Source organism: Balaenoptera acutorostrata, chromosome 1, assembly GCF_949987535.1.
Source record: "Balaenoptera acutorostrata chromosome 1, mBalAcu1.1, whole genome shotgun sequence".
NCBI classification, from domain to species: Eukaryota; Metazoa; Chordata; class Mammalia; order Artiodactyla; family Balaenopteridae; genus Balaenoptera; species Balaenoptera acutorostrata.
Genome location: NC_080064.1, coordinates 112,123,480 through 112,143,467, shown reverse-complemented (window position 1 = coordinate 112,143,467; position 19,988 = coordinate 112,123,480). Strand labels below are relative to the sequence as shown.

General features: G+C 39.6%; 1 protein-coding gene across 1 annotated transcript; it reads left to right on the top strand.

Moving 5' to 3' along the window:
- The first annotated feature begins 12,794 nt into the window (after nucleotides 1-12,794).
- Nucleotides 12,795-13,010, top strand: LOC130707746 (small proline-rich protein 2E-like). Its single transcript, XM_057544594.1, has one exon. It carries the CDS (start codon nucleotides 12,795-12,797, stop codon nucleotides 13,008-13,010), a length of 216 nt encoding a protein of 71 aa, XP_057400577.1.
- The last annotated feature ends 6,978 nt before the right edge of the window (nucleotides 13,011-19,988 follow it).

Genomic DNA, 19,988 nt, shown 5'->3' with positions numbered 1-19,988 from the left:
CAGCTTCAGCGTTTATATGGATCAGGAAAGGATAAGGACAATTGGCTCACCGAGTTCCACAGCTCCACCTTCATCTTCTCTTTAAAGCCTATCATGGATACAGAAGAAGCTTCTCCACCCTTCAGCCTGCAGTATGCGTGCGGTGATTCCTGTCCGTCAGAGGTTTCCTATCTGAGGCTGCGTTATACCGCTTCCCTCTGAGACGTACCCGAGAAAGCACCACAGAGCCTCAGAAGGAAGAGCAGCAGCTCTCCTCCTGGGCGCCCTCTGAGGAATCTGATGATGTCTTCTGTGTCTGTCTGTCACCTGGACAGGGGTTCCTACCAGCTGAGCATTTGTTCCTTATCCTCCACGTCTTGAATAAAATACAATTCTTTTGTTTGATGGTAAAAATATTTTCTTTCTTTTACAACCTGCTTTTTGCTATACCATATCATAATTTTGGTTGATTTCTATCCTTCTTTGACCCCACGTTTCAGGCTCTCACAAGAAGTTTTATCTGAATTTTGAGTCCTATCGATGATTATTTCTGTATAATTTCAAATCCAGGTTATTATTATTATTTTTTTTACATATTGGTTGATTGATTTGAGGAACAAATTGTTTAACTCCTCAGGATTTGAATCCCTTCTTAAAATGTAGGGAAAATCACATTTAGAGTGCCCACTTTCTTATGCTTAGAAATTAAATGAATCTGTGTAATTCAGTTAGCACAATGATGGACACATAATTAGCATTTTGTGAGGTGGCCCATCATCACTGTCTGCTTTATCATCACCATCACCGCCATCACCACCATCACCGCCACCGCCATGTTTGCTCCAGCAGGAAAGTGGCTCAGACATACCTAGTACAGAAAACAGGGAGATTCTTAAACTCTATTACCCTTTCATATTCTGTGTTCATTTTCCTTTCCAATTTAACTGTATTTTTAAAAAACATCTTTATTGGAATATAATTGTTCTGCACTGGTGTGCTAATTTCTGCTTTATAACAAAGTGAATCAGCCATACATATACATATATCCCTATATCTGCTCCCTTTTGTATCTCCCTTCCTATCCCATACCTCTATGTGGTCACAAAGCACCGAGCTGATCTCCTTGTGCTATGTGGATGCTTCCCACTAGCTATTGATTTTACATTTGGTAGAGTATATATGTCCATGACACTCTCTCACTTCGTCCCAGCTTACCCTTCTCCCTTCCCGTGTCCTCAAGTCCATTCACTATGCCTGTGTCTTTAATCCTGTCCTTCCCCTAGGTTCTTCACAATTTTTTTTTTTTTTTACATTCCATATATATATTATCATACGATATTTGTTTTTCTCTTTCTGACTTCCTTCACTCTGTATGACAGACCTCAGGTCCATCCACCTAATTACAAAAAACTCAATATCTTTTCCTTTTATGACTGAGTAATATTCCATTGTATATATGCACCACATTTTCTTTATCCATTCATCTGTCGATAGACACTTAGGTTGTTTCCATGTCCTGGCTATTGTAAATAGAGCTGCGATGAAGATTGTGGTACATGACTATTTTTGAATTATGGTTTTGTCAGGGTATATGCCGAGTAGTGGGATTGCTTGCCCATATGGTAGCTCTATTTTTAGTATTTAAGGAACCTGTACACTGTTCTCCATAGCGGCTGTATGAATTTACATTCCCACCAAGAGTGCAACAGAGTTCCCGTTTCTCCACACCCTCTTCAGCATTTGTTATTTGTAGATTTTTGATGATGGCCATACTGACCAGTGTGAAGTGATACCTCATTATAGTTTTGATTTGCATTTCTCTAATGATTAGTGAGGTTGAGCAGGCTTTTATGTGTTTGATTTCAATCTGTATATCTTTTTTTGAGAAATGTCTATTGAAGTCTTCTGTCCATTTTTGGATTGGTTTGTTTGTTTTTTTGATAATGAGCTGCATGTGCTGCTTGTAAATTTTGGAGACTAATCTGCTGTCAGTTGCTTCGTTTACAAATATTTCCTCCCATTCTGAGGGTTGTCTTTTCGTCTTGTTTATGGTTTGTTTGTTGTGCAAAAGCTTTTAAGTTTCATTTGGTCCCATTTGTTTATTTTTCTTTTTATTTCCGTTTCCCCAGGAGGTGGGTCAAAAAGGATCTTGCTGTGATTCTTTTCGTAGAGTGTACTGCCATTGTTTTCCTCTAAGAGTTTGATAGTGTCTGGCCTTACATGGAAGTCTTTAATCCATTTTGAGTTTATTTTTGTGTATGGTGTTAAGGAGTGTTGTAATTTCACTCTTTTACATGTAGTTGTCCAGTTTTCCCAGCACGACTTATTGAAGAGGCTGTCTTTTCTCCATTGTATATTCTTGCCTCCTTTATCAAAAATGAGACCATATGTATGTGGGTTTATCTCTGGGCTTTCTGTCCTGTTCCATTGATCTATATTTCTCTTTTTGTTCCAGTACCATACTGTCTTGATTACTGTAGCTTTGTAGTATAGTCTGAAGTCCAGGAGCCTGATTCTTTCAGCTCCATTTTCTTTCTCAAGTTTGCTTTTGCTATTTGGGGTCTTTTTTGTTTCCATAGAAATTGTGAAAGTTTTTGTTCTAGTTCTGTGAAAAGTGGCATTGGTACTTAGATCAGTGTTGCATTGGATCTGTAGATTGCTTTGGGTAGTATAGTGATTTTCACAATGTTGAATTTTTAAAAATATGAAAGTACTAATCACTAAATGCATTGACATGAAAATGTACAAAATTGGACAGTTAGGAGTACATGTTGGGGAGCAAAGGGTAATATGGCAGGTTGAGGGGACTGGAGGGTTGAAGGAGAAGACAGAAAATGAGCATGAAAATACATTTTTAAAATTACTGTCTTTTAAAGACCTAAAACACATCTGGACAGAGTAGAAGAAAGAAAAGAGATCAGCCCTAAGTTTGTAGGTCACCTAGATTTCAGACCTTTAGTGCTCTGATCCTCTCTCCCCTCCCCAAACCTACTCTCAGTCACTTACACGTGATGGTGTGAGTCTTAAATGGTATCTTCCATTTCTTTCTGGTTTCACACAATTTAAATCTGATATTTATTGTTGGAATAAAAAGTATTTATTTTCCTGATAAAGGAATTTTAAGCATATGACAGCAGTCTAGGGGAGTGTTGGGGTCAGGTGATATGGGACATCCTGATTCTATTAAAAATGTGTTACCACGTTCTACAGTAACATAAAGCCAGTGTTGAAAACTTTTCCTAAATGAGACAGGGCTGCTCACCAGCCATGACCCATAAAGAAAAGTTTCAGTGCCCAAGGGGACAGAGGATAGTACAGGTCCTGGACTGAAAAGGCAGAAATGAAATCTTTTGCCAGGATTGGAGAACATACTAGGGCATTGTTTCTTGAACTTCAGTTATTCCCTAAAGGCTCATTATAGTTGTTATAATTACACATCACAAGTATCATGTAATATTGATAATTTTTACTTTAAATTCACTTTAAACTAACTTTTTGAATTTTTAATTTAACTGGCCATAGGGAGTCAAGTGCATGAAATGGCAGAAGAAATATTCAATTCACATATATGTATGTATATATGCATATATATATGAATAGAGAGAGAGACACACACACACACACACAGCAAGAGAGAGAGAGAGAAAAGAGACAGAGAAAGAGACAAATATAGAGAGAGAGATTAGGAAGGCTGGAAAGTCCAAAATATGCTGGGCCAACCCTAGCTGGAAGGCCATCAGGCAGGGGAATTGTCTCTTACCTGGATGGGGGAGGGGTCAGGCTTTTGTTCTATTCAACAGACTATATGAGGCCTACCCACTTACAGAGGGCAAACTCCTTTACTCAGGGCACTGATTTAAATATCACTCTCATCTAAAAGCATCCTTAGAGAAAAAGCCCGAAAAAAGATTGACCAAATATTTGAGCAACCTGTTCCAGTCAAGTTGACCCATAAAAAATATCAAAAATTCCTTCCAGCACATGGACAAACTGTATAAAGAAAGTAGAGCAGGAAATAGGTTAATTTCACGTATATTCCACTGTGATCAATATGGAAGAATCTACAGATAGGTTAACATTATAGTAAAATTATTATTAACCATTAAGAAGTAGTGTATGAATGGCAATTAACATCAACGACCGAATTATTAATAAAGTGATTTCAACTATCTCTTGAATTTACCCCTAGATTTGATGTGAATCAATGTGCTTAAATAATTCATAAATAATAAATAGATTTAAAACTCGTTATTTGAATGGCATTGCCTATTAGATAGGGTTTTCCAATGATTTCAAAGAGACAGGAAGCCAGAAAATTTAAACACTCGTCTGAGCTTTCTTCAAAAGTTGAAGAATCCAAAGAGGTCCTTTGGGAGAAATTAGGTAAAAGCAGGTGGGATGTCACGTTTGGGAGGTATGAGTAAAAGGCTTGGTTTCTATTGTAAGTCTAGGTTCTGATCTGCCAGCTGATTGGAATTATGGTAGGTGATGCTACGCTCCCAGTGAATTCCTTGTGGCCGGAAGTGAAACAGATTTATAAAGTTCGTAGGAATCTGACTGTTGGATGTTCTTAACCTGAAGGAACAAAGCAGTGAAAGGAGGGCCCTAGAGGTCACCACTTTACTAAACGTATCTAAGTATCATGATGGGAAGTCATCTGAGATCATCTGCAAACATCTCTCAGTCCATTTTAGAAGAGGAGAAGAGATATCACTTAGCAAGCCGTGGATCAAGGCGAAATGTATTGTAAGAAGGACTTGAGGTAAAGGGAAAGGTGTCACCAGGTAGCCAGGCCATTTTCAAACCAGTATGTACAACAAAATGGCCACCAGATCAAGTGCAACTAGGCAGGCAGTTTTAGAAGTCAAAGAAGGTGACAGATAGAAAAGGGTCATCTTCCCCAATCAAGAAAGGGAACACTTGCCTACAAGTTAGAGAACCCCTGAAATTCTCCCACTGCCATAAACCACTGAAACGGAGAGCTAAGGCAGGGACTCTGTGAGTCATGAGAACATAATCTAGTGAGGAGATCCTGGCGCAGGACATTTCCTGTTTTCAGAGTCCCTGCCAAGCCAGTTATGGATAGATTTGCATTTGGGTTGGGAAATGACTGTACGAGGCTAGTTTGGACAGCTCCGCTTCCCCTTGGGTGGGGCAGCAAGCCCCAATAAAAAGGTCCTCTGCTGCACGACAGCTATCCTCCTGCTACTCGAGTTCCGATTGGCTTTGGAGAACCTGGTGAGTCTGATTCTTCCATTCAACTTTGTTCTCGGGCCCCCGAATGTTGAGTTTATGCTGGAGACAGCAAATTTGATGGGTCCAAAGTTATGATCATGGGTATAATGCTACTTAGTGGATGGGAACTTGGAATATGGGCACAATGTTATATTGTATTTACTAGATTTCTGATACCTAGTTTGAATTCCTCTATTGAAAAAGAAATTAATAGGAAATTTTGACATGAAGGGATAAAGAGCAAAGGGGTTACCTTTTTCTATACCTTTTTCTTAGACCTCTGCTGTGATTTCAGAGGCATTTATCTTAGAAGGTGTGAGGCTCTTACATTCATCCTGATTGCCGTTTGCTCTGTACAAAGTTCTCCTGTCGGGTCCTCCTGAGAGAAAATGGTGATAGGAATTGCTTGTGAGCTTGCCCAGAATTTTAGAACTTTTGATAGCCTTTTAAAAATATGTTGTTTTCATAAAAAAAAAGAAAGAGAAATAAAACTGAAACCATCGCTTGTTTCTTCAAAACAAAGATATTTCCTTTGGAAAAGTTGTATGAGAAAAGAAAGTCTTCTCTGGGCTGATGAATAGATTTGCTAAAGAACGAGAGAGGTGTCAGAAATTCATTAAAAGGTATTAAAGCGATTAAAACACATGCTTAGAGATTGGAGAGATACTGTCTGTTTGTGTTACACAAGCTTTTGCTCTTCTCTATGTAGGGATTCCTTATTGTGAACATGGTCATATACTTTCTTTCAGATATTAAGACTGCAGAAAGATGTCTTCTCAAGAGCAGCAGTGCAAGCAGAAGTGCAAGACAACTCCAGTGTGCGTAACTAAGTGCCCTGATCCTTGCTCACCTAAGAAGGATTCAGACCCTTGCCCACCTCAGCCGTGCCAGCAGAAATATCCTCCTGGGACACCTATCCAGCAATGCCAGCAGAAGTGCCCACCCAAGGAAAAGTAACAGCTTCAGCTTTTATCTGCATCTGGAAAGGATAAGGGCAATCGGCTGACCTAGTTCTACAGCTCCACCTTCATCTTGTCTTCAAAGCCTATCATGGATACAGAAGAAGCTTTCCACCCTTCAGCCTGCAGTATGCGTGTGGTGATTCCTGACGGTCAGAGGTTTCCTATCTGAGTCTGCTATGCCGCTTCCCTCTGGAGGTACCTGAGAAAGCACCACAGAGCCTCCGGAGGAAAAGCAGCAGCTCTCCTCCTGGGGGCCCTCTGAGGATTCTCTCGCTGTCTTCTGTGTCTGTCTGTCACCTGGGCAGCGGTTTCTACCAGATGAGCAATTGTTACTTATCCTCCATTTCCTGAATAAAATACATTTCTTCTTGTGATGGTAAAAGCATTTTCATTCTTTTAAAACCTGCTTTTAGCAATATTATATCATAATTTTGGTTGATTTCTATCCTTCTTCGATCTCAATTTTCAGGCTCTCACAGTCAGTGTTATCTGAATTTAGAGTTATATAGATGATCGTTTGTATATAATTTCAAATCCAGGTTATTTTCTTAATTATTGCTTGATTGATTTGAGGAACAAACTGTTTAACTCCTCAGATGTTCAATCCCTCTACTAAAATGTGGTGAAAACCACATTTACAGTGCCTACTTGCTTAGGCATAAAATTTACATGAATGTGTGTAATTCAGTTGGCACAATGCCGGGCACATAATTGGCATTTGAGAGGTGGCCGATCATCATTGTCTCTGTCATCATCACCGTCACCACCATCACCACCACCACCATGTTTGCTCCGGCAGGAAAGAGGCTCAGACATACCTAGTACAGCACAGAAAGAGATTCTTAAACTATACTACACTTTCATATTCTGTGTTCCTTTTTTATTCCAACTTAACTGTATTTATAATCTGATATGACACATTAAATGCTTTGGGAAATATTGGGATATTGTGCATAAAATTATAGTAGTTCTGAAAACATGGGTAGTACAAATAATGGGAAGTTTAAAGTGTCCTTACCAGGCAAAGCGCTGCCTGCTCTCCATGTGCACAACATGCTCTTCTTACTGTGAAACTCAACAACCTCAGGGTCCTATTATAATTTTTCGCCTCTGAAGTTACTTTCTTGATTGATTTGACCCCACCTTTGAGGTCCACCGGGGTTTCCAATGTTTATCTAGATTTACAAAATGACTGTTGCTATGCAGCTTGTTTTCTAAGTGCTTAGCTTAGTGGTCCAGTAAGCTGTGAATAGGGATGTGTTCTTTAAGCATATCTCTTCTTGTGGTTCTAGAAGTAAAAGAGTCCAAGATGCCAGAACTGCAGAAGAAAAAGATCCCCAGATTACTGCCCAAAGCTCATCAGAGTATACATGAGTGAGAAATCAACACTGATATTTGGGAGTTGTCTCTACTTTAGTTAGTGTTATTTGACCTGACAGAGAATTTAGTTCTGTGAGGTGTGATGCTCCTGTAGAAATCTTAAAATTAGGGCATTGGCTTAAGAGTCTGGAGGTATTTGGCAAGGAATCTGATATTGGAAGCCATAAATGTGGTGATACATTTTATTCAATGGCAAAATGTTTGCAGTAATGGTTGTCCATGGTAGCCTGAGAGGCAGACTAAATGTTGGTCACTTGTTGACTTGACCAGGGTATGTCAACAGACATACGTTCAGGAAAAACTTTCTAGTTGGCAGGTCGGAAATTTAAAAAAATAAAAAGGAAAAAATACAGCCCAGATATTCAAAAGCTTGTTGAATTAGGAAACACAACACTTGTAAGCCCTAAAGAGTAAGAGATGAGATTAGAAGTGTTTTTTAGAAAAATAATTAATTAATTAATTAATTTTTGGCTCTGTTGGGTCTTTGTTTCTGTGCGAGGGCTTTCTCTAGTTGCGGCAAGCAGGGGCCACTCTTCCTCACGGTGCGTGGGCCTTTCCCTCCCATGGACTCTCTTGTTGCAGAGCACAGGCTCCAGTCGCGCAGGCTCAGCAGTAGTGGTTCACGGGCCTAGGTGCTCCGCGGCATGTGGGATCATCCCAAACCAGGGCTCAAACCCGTGTCCCCTGCATTAGCAGGCAGATTCTCAACCACTGTGCCACCGGGGAAGCCCTAGAAGTGGTTTTGAACTTGAAGCCCAATTTCAGTTGACTGCAACAATAGAGAAAAGATACAAAAGTTGTAGTCTTTCCACCTGTGTGCCAGGGAGCCTCATGGTAATTGTATTATGTTCAGGGATCAAGGCAGCAATTTAATCAGGCCAGAAAATTACTTCCAGAAAAGGACCTGAGTGAGGTCTCTAGCACATAGTAATGACGGGAGGAACGAATGATGTCAGGTGCCTACTAAGTGTTTGAGGGAATTGACAACTAAATAAACTATATGCCAAAACGAAAAAGACTGATTTTTCAAGAATTGTAATGACTTTCCAGCCCTCCTTTCCCCACTTTCCACCCTACCTACTTCAGATGTGGTCAGTACAGGTGATTAAAAGTGAATATCCACTATGAGGTGGATACAGGGCCCCAGAGAATAATGGATAAGGGAAGCTCTCTCAGAGAATAGTATCAGAGCCTAAGAGAGGCAAGGAGGAGAAGGAACACAGAGCTTCTCAAACGTTGTTACTCTTTTGTATGATGGTTATTCTTTCATCTTTCCCCTCCAGTTTTATTGAGGTATAATTGATTAAATTGTACACATTACGGTGTATAATGTGACAATTTGACATATGCGTACTTTGTGCAGTGATTTACACCATAAGTTACATAATATATTAATTACTTCAACAGTAGCCATTTAACTGTGTGTATGGCTGAGTGTTTGCGTGTGTGTGTGTGTGTGTGTGTGTGTGTGTGTGCTTTTGTGTTTGGTGAGAATGCTTAAGGTCTACTTTCTCAGCAAGTTTCAAGTACACAACACAGTGTTAATATCAAGACTCACCATGCTGTACCTCAGACTCCCAGAGCTTATTCATCGTATGACTACAGACTTGTACCCTATGCCCAACATCTCCATTTTTCCCGCATCCCCCAGGCCCTGCTGACCACCATTCTACTGTCTGTTTCTGTGACATCCCTGACTTTGGCTACATAATCCTAAATAAACATTGGCTCAAAGAAGAAATAACAAATACATATAAAATACTTTGTGATGAATGAAAATGAAAAGAAAACATAGACGAACTTTAAGGATAAATGTAACGCAGTGCATAGAGAGCAACTTACGGCTGGAGGCATGTGTTTTACAGAAGATAAAAGATCTCAAATCAGTAACCTGAGAGACATGTAGGCATGTGTGTGGGTTTATGAAAATTGAAAACTCCTAACACTAAAAACAGCAAAATATAAGCAGTGATTATTTTTGGCCGTTTAATAAACATGCTTATTTTTGAACAGCTTTATGTTTTCCCCATTATATTATATGAGGTAATATTTTTATGACAATTTATCATAATATTTAAAAAATATGTAGTAGTCACTGAAGATGTGGCTGAGATGGAGGGAAAGGTTATGTCTTGGCCTTCTCGTGCATGCCCAACTGGTGACTCTTTCACAGGTTTCAGGTGTCTCCTCTTTCTCTTCCTCTCCTCCTCATTGTCCTCGTCTTCCTCCTTTCCCGTTATAAAACCACATTCCTGAAAATCTTCCTGATTATTTGGCCAAGACAAGTTACTAGGCCACTTCTTCCTCCTGACTGCAGGAAGAATTATGAAAGATATTAAAGGACTATTACTAAATGCATGGGCAACATTTCAAAGTACTAAATTGAACAGTTAAGGTGTATATATTGGGCAGTGAAGGTAATATGGCCGGTGGAGGTTTCCGGAGAGTTGAAGAAGAAGACAGAGAATAAACGGTGGAAAAAATTTTTTTCTATTACTGTCTTCAAAGCCATAAAGCATGTTTGGAAAGAGCAGAAGAAAGCAAGTATATCAGATGAGCCCTAAGTCCATATTTCATCTAGATTTCAGACCTTAGTGCTCTGATCTTCTCTCCCCTCCCAACCGCACTCTCAATCACTTATATGTGATGCTGTGAGTCTTACATGGGATCTTATATCTATTTTTCTTTTCACACAATTGAAATCTGATATTTACTTATGGACTACAACAGTTTTATTTCCTGATAAAGGAATTTTAAGCACACGAGAGCAGTCTAGGGAAGCATATATGTACATATATACATATAGAAATATGTTACAGAATGAGAGAGATGGGGGTGGGGAGAGAGAGAGAGAGAGAGAGAGAGAGAGAGAGAGAGAGAGAGAGAGAGAGAGAGAGAGAGATTACAAAGTTTGGTAAACTCAAAACCTGCAGAGCTGAAACGCTGCTGGAAGTCGATCCGACAGGGGAATTATCTTTTACCTGGGTGAAGTTCAGTCTTGTTCTAGTCTGGCCATCAGTGGATTGGATGAGGACTTCCCACCTTATAGAGGGCAACCACCTTTACTCAGGTCACTGCAGGTCACTGATTTAAAAAATACTCTCATCCAAAAGAATCTGTACAGGAGCACCCAGAATAATGTTTGACCAGATAACCAGGGACCCTGTGCCACTGAAGCTGACCCATAAATTAACCATCAAAACTTCCTTCCAGCACAGTAACAAATTGTATGAAGAAAATAGAGCAGGAAATAGGTTTATTTGACATATATTTCACTGTGACCAAAATGGAAAATGTAAAAACTAAGTTAAAATTATAATAAAATTGTTATTAATGATTGAAAAATTGTATATGAATGGCAATGAACTTCAGTGACTGCATTTTTAATAAAGTGAGTTCAACTTCCTCTTAAATTTATCCCTAGATTTGCTGTGAAACAACATGTGTTTAAATAATTCATAAATATTAAATACATATAAAATTAGTTATTTGAATGGCATTGCATATTGGGATTCCCAATAATTTCAAAGGGATAGGAAGTCAGAAGATTTGAACGATCCTCTGGGGTTTCTTAAAGGTGAAGCAATCCAAAGAGGTTAGTTGGGAGAAATTAGGCAGGAGCAGGTGTTATATCACTTTTGGGCGGTATGAGCAAAAAGCTTGATTTCTGTTGAAAGTCTAGGGTCTGAGCTGCCAGCTCCTCTTAGTTATGGTAGCTCAGGTTATGCTCTTAGTGAGTTCCCTTTGGCCTGAAGTAAAACAGTTTTATAAAGGTCACAGGAATCTAACTGCTGGAGGTTCATTATTTGAGGGAGCAAAGCAGTGAAAGGAGGACCCTAGAGGTCACCACTTTACTGAACGTGTCTAAGTATCATGATGGGACATCATCTGAGATGATCTGCTAACTTCCCTCAGTCCATTTTAGAAGAGGAGAAGAGACTTTGCTTGGCAAGCCATGAATAAATGGGAAATGCATTGCAAGAAAAACTTGATGTAAAGAGAAAGGTGTCACCACGTAGCCAGACATTTTTGAAACCAGTATGGGCATCAAAATGGTCACCAGATCAAGTGCAACTAGGAAGGCAGTTTTAGAAGTCAAGGAAGGTGAAAGATAGAAAAGGGTCATCTTCCCCAATAAAGAAAGGGAAATTTTGATTACAAGTTAGAGAACCTCCCAAATCCCCCCACTGCTATAAACCACAGAAACGGAGAGCTAAGGCAGGGACTCTGTGATTCATGAGAACGTAATCCATTGAGGAGATCCTGGAGCAGGACATTTCTTGTTTTCAGAGTCATTGCCAAGCCAGTTATGGATGGATTTGCATTTTGGTTGGGAAATGATTGGACCAGGCCAGTTTTGGCAGCTCCCCTCCCTCCTAGGTGGGACAGCAAGCCCCAATGAATAGGTCCTCTGCTGCATCACAGCCATCCTCCTGCTACTGTAGTCCCAATTGAATTTGGAGAACATGGTGAGTAGGATTCTTTAGTTCAAATTTGTTCTTCAGCTTCTGAATGTAGCATTTATCCTGGAGACAGCAAATTTGATGGGTGCAAAGTTACCATATCATGGGTTTAATGCTCCTTATTGGATGGGAACTTGCAATTTGGGCACAAAGTTATATTGTATTTATTAGATTTCTGATACCTTGTTTGAATTCTTGTATTGAAGAAGAAATTAGTAGGAAATTTTGACATGAAAGATAAAGAATAAAGTATTTTCCCTTTCCTGTGCCTTTTTGGTGTCCCTCTGCTGTGATGTTAGGGGCATTTATCTTAGAAGGTGTGAGGTCCTTCAGTTCTTCCTGATTGCCCTTTGCTCTATATATGTCATTCTGTTGGTACCTCATGAGAGAAGATGATGGTAACAATTGCTTGTGAGCTTGCCCAGGATTTTAGAACTTGTGTTGGCCTTTTTTGAAGATGTTGTTTTCATGAAAAAAAAAAAAAAAGAAATTAAAGTAAAAACACCTGCTTGTTTCTTTCAAATAAAGATATTTTCTTTGGAAAAGTTGTGTGAGAAAAGAAAAGTTTTTCTCTGGGGTGATGTATCGATTTGCTAAAGAGCAAGAGAGAAGTCAGAAATTTATTAAAAGGTATTAAAGATATCAAAGCCCATGCTTAGAGATTGCCGAGATAGTATCTGTTGTTATTACACAAGCTTTTCCACTCCTCTCTGTAAGAATTCCTTCTTGTGAACACGGTCATATACTTTCTTTCAGATATTAAGACTCCAGAAAGATGTCTTCTGAACAGCAGCAGTGCACGCAGCCTTGCCAGCCACCTCCAGTGTGCCCACCTAAGGGCCCTGATCCTTGCTCACCTCCCAAATGTCCAGAACCTTGCCCACGTATAAAGTGCCCTGAGCCATGCCCACCTCAGCAGTGCCAGCAGAAATGCCCTCCTGTGCCACCTCCCCAACAATGCCAGCAGAAGTGCCCACCCAAGAACAAGTAACAGCTTCAGCGTTTATATGGATCAGGAAAGGATAAGGACAATTGGCTCACCGAGTTCCACAGCTCCACCTTCATCTTCTCTTTAAAGCCTATCATGGATACAGAAGAAGCTTCTCCACCCTTCAGCCTGCAGTATGCGTGCGGTGATTCCTGTCCGTCAGAGGTTTCCTATCTGAGGCTGCGTTATACCGCTTCCCTCTGAGACGTACCCGAGAAAGCACCACAGAGCCTCAGAAGGAAGAGCAGCAGCTCTCCTCCTGGGCGCCCTCTGAGGAATCTGATGATGTCTTCTGTGTCTGTCTGTCACCTGGACAGGGGTTCCTACCAGCTGAGCATTTGTTCCTTATCCTCCACGTCTTGAATAAAATACAATTCTTTTGTTTGATGGTAAAAATATTTTCTTTCTTTTACAACCTGCTTTTTGCTATACCATATCATAATTTTGGTTGATTTCTATCCTTCTTTGACCCCACGTTTCAGGCTCTCACAAGAAGTTTTATCTGAATTTTGAGTCCTATCGATGATTATTTCTGTATAATTTCAAATCCAGGTTATTATTATTATTTTTTTTACATATTGGTTGATTGATTTGAGGAACAAATTGTTTAACTCCTCAGGATTTGAATCCCTTCTTAAAATGTAGGGAAAATCACATTTAGAGTGCCCACTTTCTTATGCTTAGAAATTAAATGAATCTGTGTAATTCAGTTAGCACAATGATGGACACATAATTAGCATTTTGTGAGGTGGCCCATCATCACTGTCTGCTTCATCATCACCATCACCGCCATCACCACCATCACCGCCACCGCCATGTTTGCTCCAGCAGGAAAGTGGCTCAGACATACCTAGTACAGAAAACAGGGAGATTCTTAAACTCTATTACCCTTTCATATTCTGTGTTCATTTTCCTTTCCAATTTAACTGTATTTTTAAAAAACATCTTTATTGGAATATAATTGTTCTGCACTGGTGTGCTAATTTCTGCTTTATAACAAAGTGAATCAGCCATACATATACATATATCCCTATATCTGCTCCCTTTTGCATCTCCCTTCCTATCCCATACCTCTATGTGGTCACAAAGCACCGAGCTGATCTCCTTGTGCTATGTGGATGCTTCCCACTAGCTATTGATTTTACATTTGGTAGAGTATATATGTCCATGACACTCTCTCACTTCGTCCCAGCTTACCCTTCTCCCTTCCCGTGTCCTCAAGTCCATTCACTATGCCTGTGTCTTTAATCCTGTCCTTCCCCTAGGTTCTTCACAATTTTTTTTTTTTTACATTCCATATATATATTATCATACGATATTTGTTTTTCTCTTTCTGACTTCCTTCACTCTGTATGACAGACCTCAGGTCCATCCACCTAATTACAAAAAACTCAATATCTTTTCCTTTTATGACTGAGTAATATTCCATTGTATATATGCACCACATTTTCTTTATCCATTCATCTGTCGATAGACACTTAGGTTGTTTCCATGTCCTGGCTATTGTAAATAGAGCTGCGATGAAGATTGTGGTACATGACTATTTTTGAATTATGGTTTTGTCAGGGTATATGCCGAGTAGTGGGATTGCTTGCCCATATGGTAGCTCTATTTTTAGTATTTAAGGAACCTGTACACTGTTCTCCATAGCGGCTGTATGAATTTACATTCCCACCAAGAGTGCAACAGAGTTCCCGTTTCTCCACACCCTCTTCAGCATTTGTTATTTGTAGATTTTTGATGATGGCCATACTGACCAGTGTGAAGTGATACCTCATTATAGTTTTGATTTGCATTTCTCTAATGATTAGTGAGGTTGAGCAGGCTTTTATGTGTTTGATTTCAATCTGTATATCTTTTTTTGAGAAATGTCTATTGAAGTCTTCTGTCCATTTTTGGATTGGTTTGTTTGTTTTTTTGATAATGAGCTGCATGTGCTGCTTGTAAATTTTGGAGACTAATCTGCTGTCAGTTGCTTCGTTTACAAATATTTCCTCCCATTCTGAGGGTTGTCTTTTCGTCTTGTTTATGGTTTGTTTGTTGTGCAAAAGCTTTTAAGTTTCATTTGGTCCCATTTGTTTATTTTTCTTTTTATTTCCGTTTCCCCAGGAGGTGGGTCAAAAAGGATCTTGCTGTGATTCTTTTCGTAGAGTGTACTGCCATTGTTTTCCTCTAAGAGTTTGATAGTGTCTGGCCTTACATGGAAGTCTTTAATCCATTTTGAGTTTATTTTTGTGTATGGTGTTAAGGAGTGTTGTAATTTCACTCTTTTACATGTAGTTGTCCAGTTTTCCCAGCACGACTTATTGAAGAGGCTGTCTTTTCTCCATTGTATATTCTTGCCTCCTTTATCAAAAATGAGACCATATGTATGTGGGTTTATCTCTGGGCTTTCTGTCCTGTTCCATTGATCTATATTTCTCTTTTTGTTCCAGTACCATACTGTCTTGATTACTGTAGCTTTGTAGTATAGTCTGAAGTCCAGGAGCCTGATTCTTTCAGCTCCATTTTCTTTCTCAAGTTTGCTTTTGCTATTTGGGGTCTTTTTTGTTTCCATAGAAATTGTGAAAATTTTTGTTCTAGTTCTGTGAAAAGTGGCATTGGTACTTAGATCAGTGTTGCATTGGATCTGTAGATTGCTTTGGGTAGTATAGTGATTTTCACAATGTTGAATTTTTAAAAATATGAAAGTACTAATCACTAAATGCATTGACATGAAAATGTACAAAATTGGACAGTTAGGAGTACATGTTGGGGAGCAAAGGGTAATATGGCAGGTTGAGGGGACTGGAGGGTTGAAGGAGAAGACAGAAAATGAGCATGAAAATACATTTTTAAAATTACTGTCTTTTAAAGACCTAAAACACATCTGGACAGAGTAGAAGAAAGAAAAGAGATCAGCCCTAAGTTTGTAGGTCACCTAGATTTCAGACCTTTAGTGCTCTGATCCTCTCTCCCCTCCCCAAACCTACTCTCAGTCACTTACACGTGACGGTGTGAGTCTTAAATGGTATCTTCCATTTCTTTCTGGTTTCACACAATTTAAATCTGATATTTATTGTTGGAATAAAAAGTATTTATTTTCCTGATAAAGGAATTTTAAGCATATGACAGCAGTCTAGGGGAGTGTTGGGGTCAGGTGATATGGGACATCCTGATTCTATTAAAAATGTGTTACCACGTTCTACAGTAACATAAAGCCAGTGTTGAAAACTTTTCCTAAATGAGACAGGGCTGCTCACCAGCCATGACCCATAAAGAAAAGTTTCAGTGCCCAAGGGGACAGAGGATAGTACAGGTCCTGGACTGAAAAGGCAGAAATGAAATCTTTTGCCAGGATTGGAGAACATACTAGGGCATTGTTTCTTGAACTTCAGTTATTCCCTAAAGGCTCATTATAGTTGTTATAATTACACATCACAAGTATCATGTAATATTGATAATTTTTACTTTAAATTCACTTTAAACTAACTTTTTGAATTTTTAATTTAACTGGCCATAGGGAGTCAAGTGCATGAAATGGCAGAAGAAATATTCAATTCACATATATGTATGTATATATGCATATATATATGAATAGAGAGAGAGACACACACACACACACAGCAAGAGAGAGAGAGAGAAAAGAGACAGAGAAAGAGACAAATATAGAGAGAGAGATTAGGAAGGCTGGAAAGTCCAAAATATGCCGGGCCAACCCTAGCTGGAAGGCCATCAGGCAGGGGAATTGTCTCTTACCTGGATGGGGGAGGGGTCAGGCTTTTGTTCTATTCAACAGACTATATGAGGCCTACCCACTTACAGAGGGCAAACTCCTTTACTCAGGGCACTGATTTAAATATCACTCTCATCTAAAAGCATCCTTAGAGAAAAAGCCCGAAAAAAGATTGACCAAATATTTGAGCAACCTGTTCCAGTCAAGTTGAGCCATAAAAAATATCAAAAATTCCTTCCAGCACATGGACAAACTGTATAAAGAAAGTAGAGCAGGAAATAGGTTAATTTCACGTATATTCCACTGTGATCAATATGGAAGAATCTACAGATAGGTTAACATTATAGTAAAATTATTATTAACCATTAAGAAGTAGTGTATGAATGGCAATTAACATCAACGACCGAATTATTAATAAAGTGATTTCAACTATCTCTTGAATTTACCCCTAGATTTGATGTGAATCAATGTGCTTAAATAATTCATAAATAATAAATAGATTTAAAACTCGTTATTTGAATGGCATTGCCTATTAGATAGGGTTTTCCAATGATTTCAAAGAGACAGGAAGCCAGAAAATTTAAACACTCGTCTGAGCTTTCTTCAAAAGTTGAAGAATCCAAAGAGGTCCTTTGGGAGAAATTAGGTAAAAGCAGGTGGGATGTCACGTTTGGGAGGTATGAGTAAAAGGCTTGGTTTCTATTGTAAGTCTAGGTTCTGATCTGCCAGCTGATTGGAATTATGGTAGGTGATGCTACGCTCCCAGTGAATTCCTTGTGGCCGGAAGTGAAACAGATTTATAAAGTTCGTAGGAATCTGACTGTTGGATGTTCTTAACCTGAAGGAACAAAGCAGTGAAAGGAGGGCCCTAGAGGTCACCACTTTACTAAACGTATCTAAGTATCATGATGGGAAGTCATCTGAGATCATCTGCAAACATCTCTCAGTCCATTTTAGAAGAGGAGAAGAGATTTCACTTAGCAAGCCGTGGATCAAGGCGAAATGTATTGTAAGAAGGACTTGAGGTAAAGGGAAAGGTGTCACCAGGTAGCCAGGCCATTTTCAAACCAGTATGTACAACAAAATGGCCACCAGATCAAGTGCAACTAGGCAGGCAGTTTTAGAAGTCAAAGAAGGTGACAGATAGAAAAGGGTCATCTTCCCCAATCAAGAAAGGGAACACTTGCCTACAAGTTAGAGAACCCCTGAAATTCTCCCACTGCCATAAACCACTGAAACGGAGAGCTAAGGCAGGGACTCTGTGAGTCATGAGAACATAATCTAGTGAGGAGATCCTGGCGCAAGACATTTCCTGTTTTCAGAGTCCCTGCCAAGCCAGTTATGGATAGATTTGCATTTGGGTTGGGAAATGACTGCACGAGGCTAGTTTGGACAGCTCCGCTTCCCCTTGGGTGGGGCAGCAAGCCCCAATAAAAAGGTCCTCTGCTGCACGACAGCTATCCTCCTGCTACTCGAGTTCCGATTGACTTTGGAGAACCTGGTGAGTCTGATTCTTCCGTTCAACTTTGTTCTCGGGCCCCCGAATGTTGAGTTTATGCTGGAGACAGCAAATTTGATGGGTCCAAAGTTATGATCATGGGTATAATGCTACTTAGTGGATGGGAACTTGGAATATGGGCACAATGTTATATTGTATTTACTAGATTTCTAATATCTAGTTTGAATTCCTCTACTGAAAAAGAAATTAATAGGAAATTTTGACATGAAGGGATAAAGAGCAAAGGGGTTACCTTTTTCTATACCTTTTCCTTGGACCTCTGCTGTGATTTCAGAGACATTTATCTTAGAAGGTGTGAGGCTCTTACATTCATCCTGATTGCCGTTTGCTCTGTACAAAGTCATCCTGTCGGGTCCTCATGAGAGAAAATGGTGATAGGAATTGCTTGTGAGCTTGCCCAGAAGTTTAGAACTTTTGATAGCCTTTTAAAAATATGTTGTTTCCATAAAAAATAAAAAGAAAGAGAAATAAAACTGAAACCATCGCTTGTTTCTTCAAAACAAAGTTATTGTCTTTGGAAAAGTTGTATGAGAAAAGAAAGTTTTCTCTGGGCTGATGAATAGATTTGCTAAAGAATGAGAGAGGTGTCAGAAATTCATTAAAAGGTATTAAAGCGATTAAAACACATGCTTTGAGGTTGGAGAGATATTGTCTGTTTGTGTTACACAAGCTTTTGCTCTTCTCTATGTAGGGATTCCTTATTGTGAACATGGTCATATACTTTCTTTCAGATATTAAAACTGCAGAAAGATGTCTTCTCAAGAGCAGCAGTGCAAGCAGAAGTGCAAGACAACTCCAGTGTGCGTAACTAAGTGCCCTGATCCTTGCTCACCTAAGAAGGATTCAGACCCTTGCCCACCTCAGCCGTGCCAGCAGAAATATCCTCCTGGGACACCTATCCAGCAATGCCAGCAGAAGTGCCCACCCAAGGAAAAGTAACAGCTTCAGCTTTTATCTGCATCTGGAAAGGATAAGGGCAATCGGCTGACCTAGTTCCACAGCTCCACCTTCATCTTGTCTTCAAAGCCTATCATGGATACAGAAGAAGCTTTCCACCCTTCAGCCTGCAGTATGCGTGTGGTGATTCCTGACGGTCAGAGGTTTCCTATCTGAGTCTGCTATGCCGCTTCCCTCTGGAGGTACCTGAGAAAGCACCACAGAGCCTCCGGAGGAAAAGCAGCAGCTCTCCTCCTGGGGGCCCTCTGAGGATTCTCTCGCTGTCTTCTGTGTCTGTCTGTCACCTGGGCAGCGGTTTCTACCAGATGAGCAATTGTTACTTATCCTCCATTTCCTGAATAAAATACATTTCTTCTTGTGATGGTAAAAGCATTTTCATTCTTTTAAAACCTGCTTTTAGCAATATTATATCATAATTTTGGTTGATTTCTATCCTTCTTCGATCTCAATTTTCAGGCTCTCACAGTCAGTGTTATCTGAATTTAGAGTTATATAGATGATCGTTTGTATATAATTTCAAATCCAGGTTATTTTCTTAATTATTGCTTGATTGATTTGAGGAACAAACTGTTTAACTCCTCAGATGTTCAATCCCTCTACTAAAATGTGGTGAAAACCACATTTACAGTGCCTACTTGCTTAGGCATAAAATTTACATGAATGTGTGTAATTCAGTTGGCACAATGCCGGGCACATAATTGGCATTTGAGAGGTGGCCGATCATCATTGTCTCTGTCATCATCACCGTCACCACCATCACCACCACCACCATGTTTGCTCCGGCAGGAAA

Coding starts and splice junctions, on each gene's coding strand:
- LOC130707746 (XM_057544594.1), top strand. CDS start 12,795: ATGTCTTCTGAACAGCAGCAGTGCACGCAGCCTTGCCAGCCACCTCCA.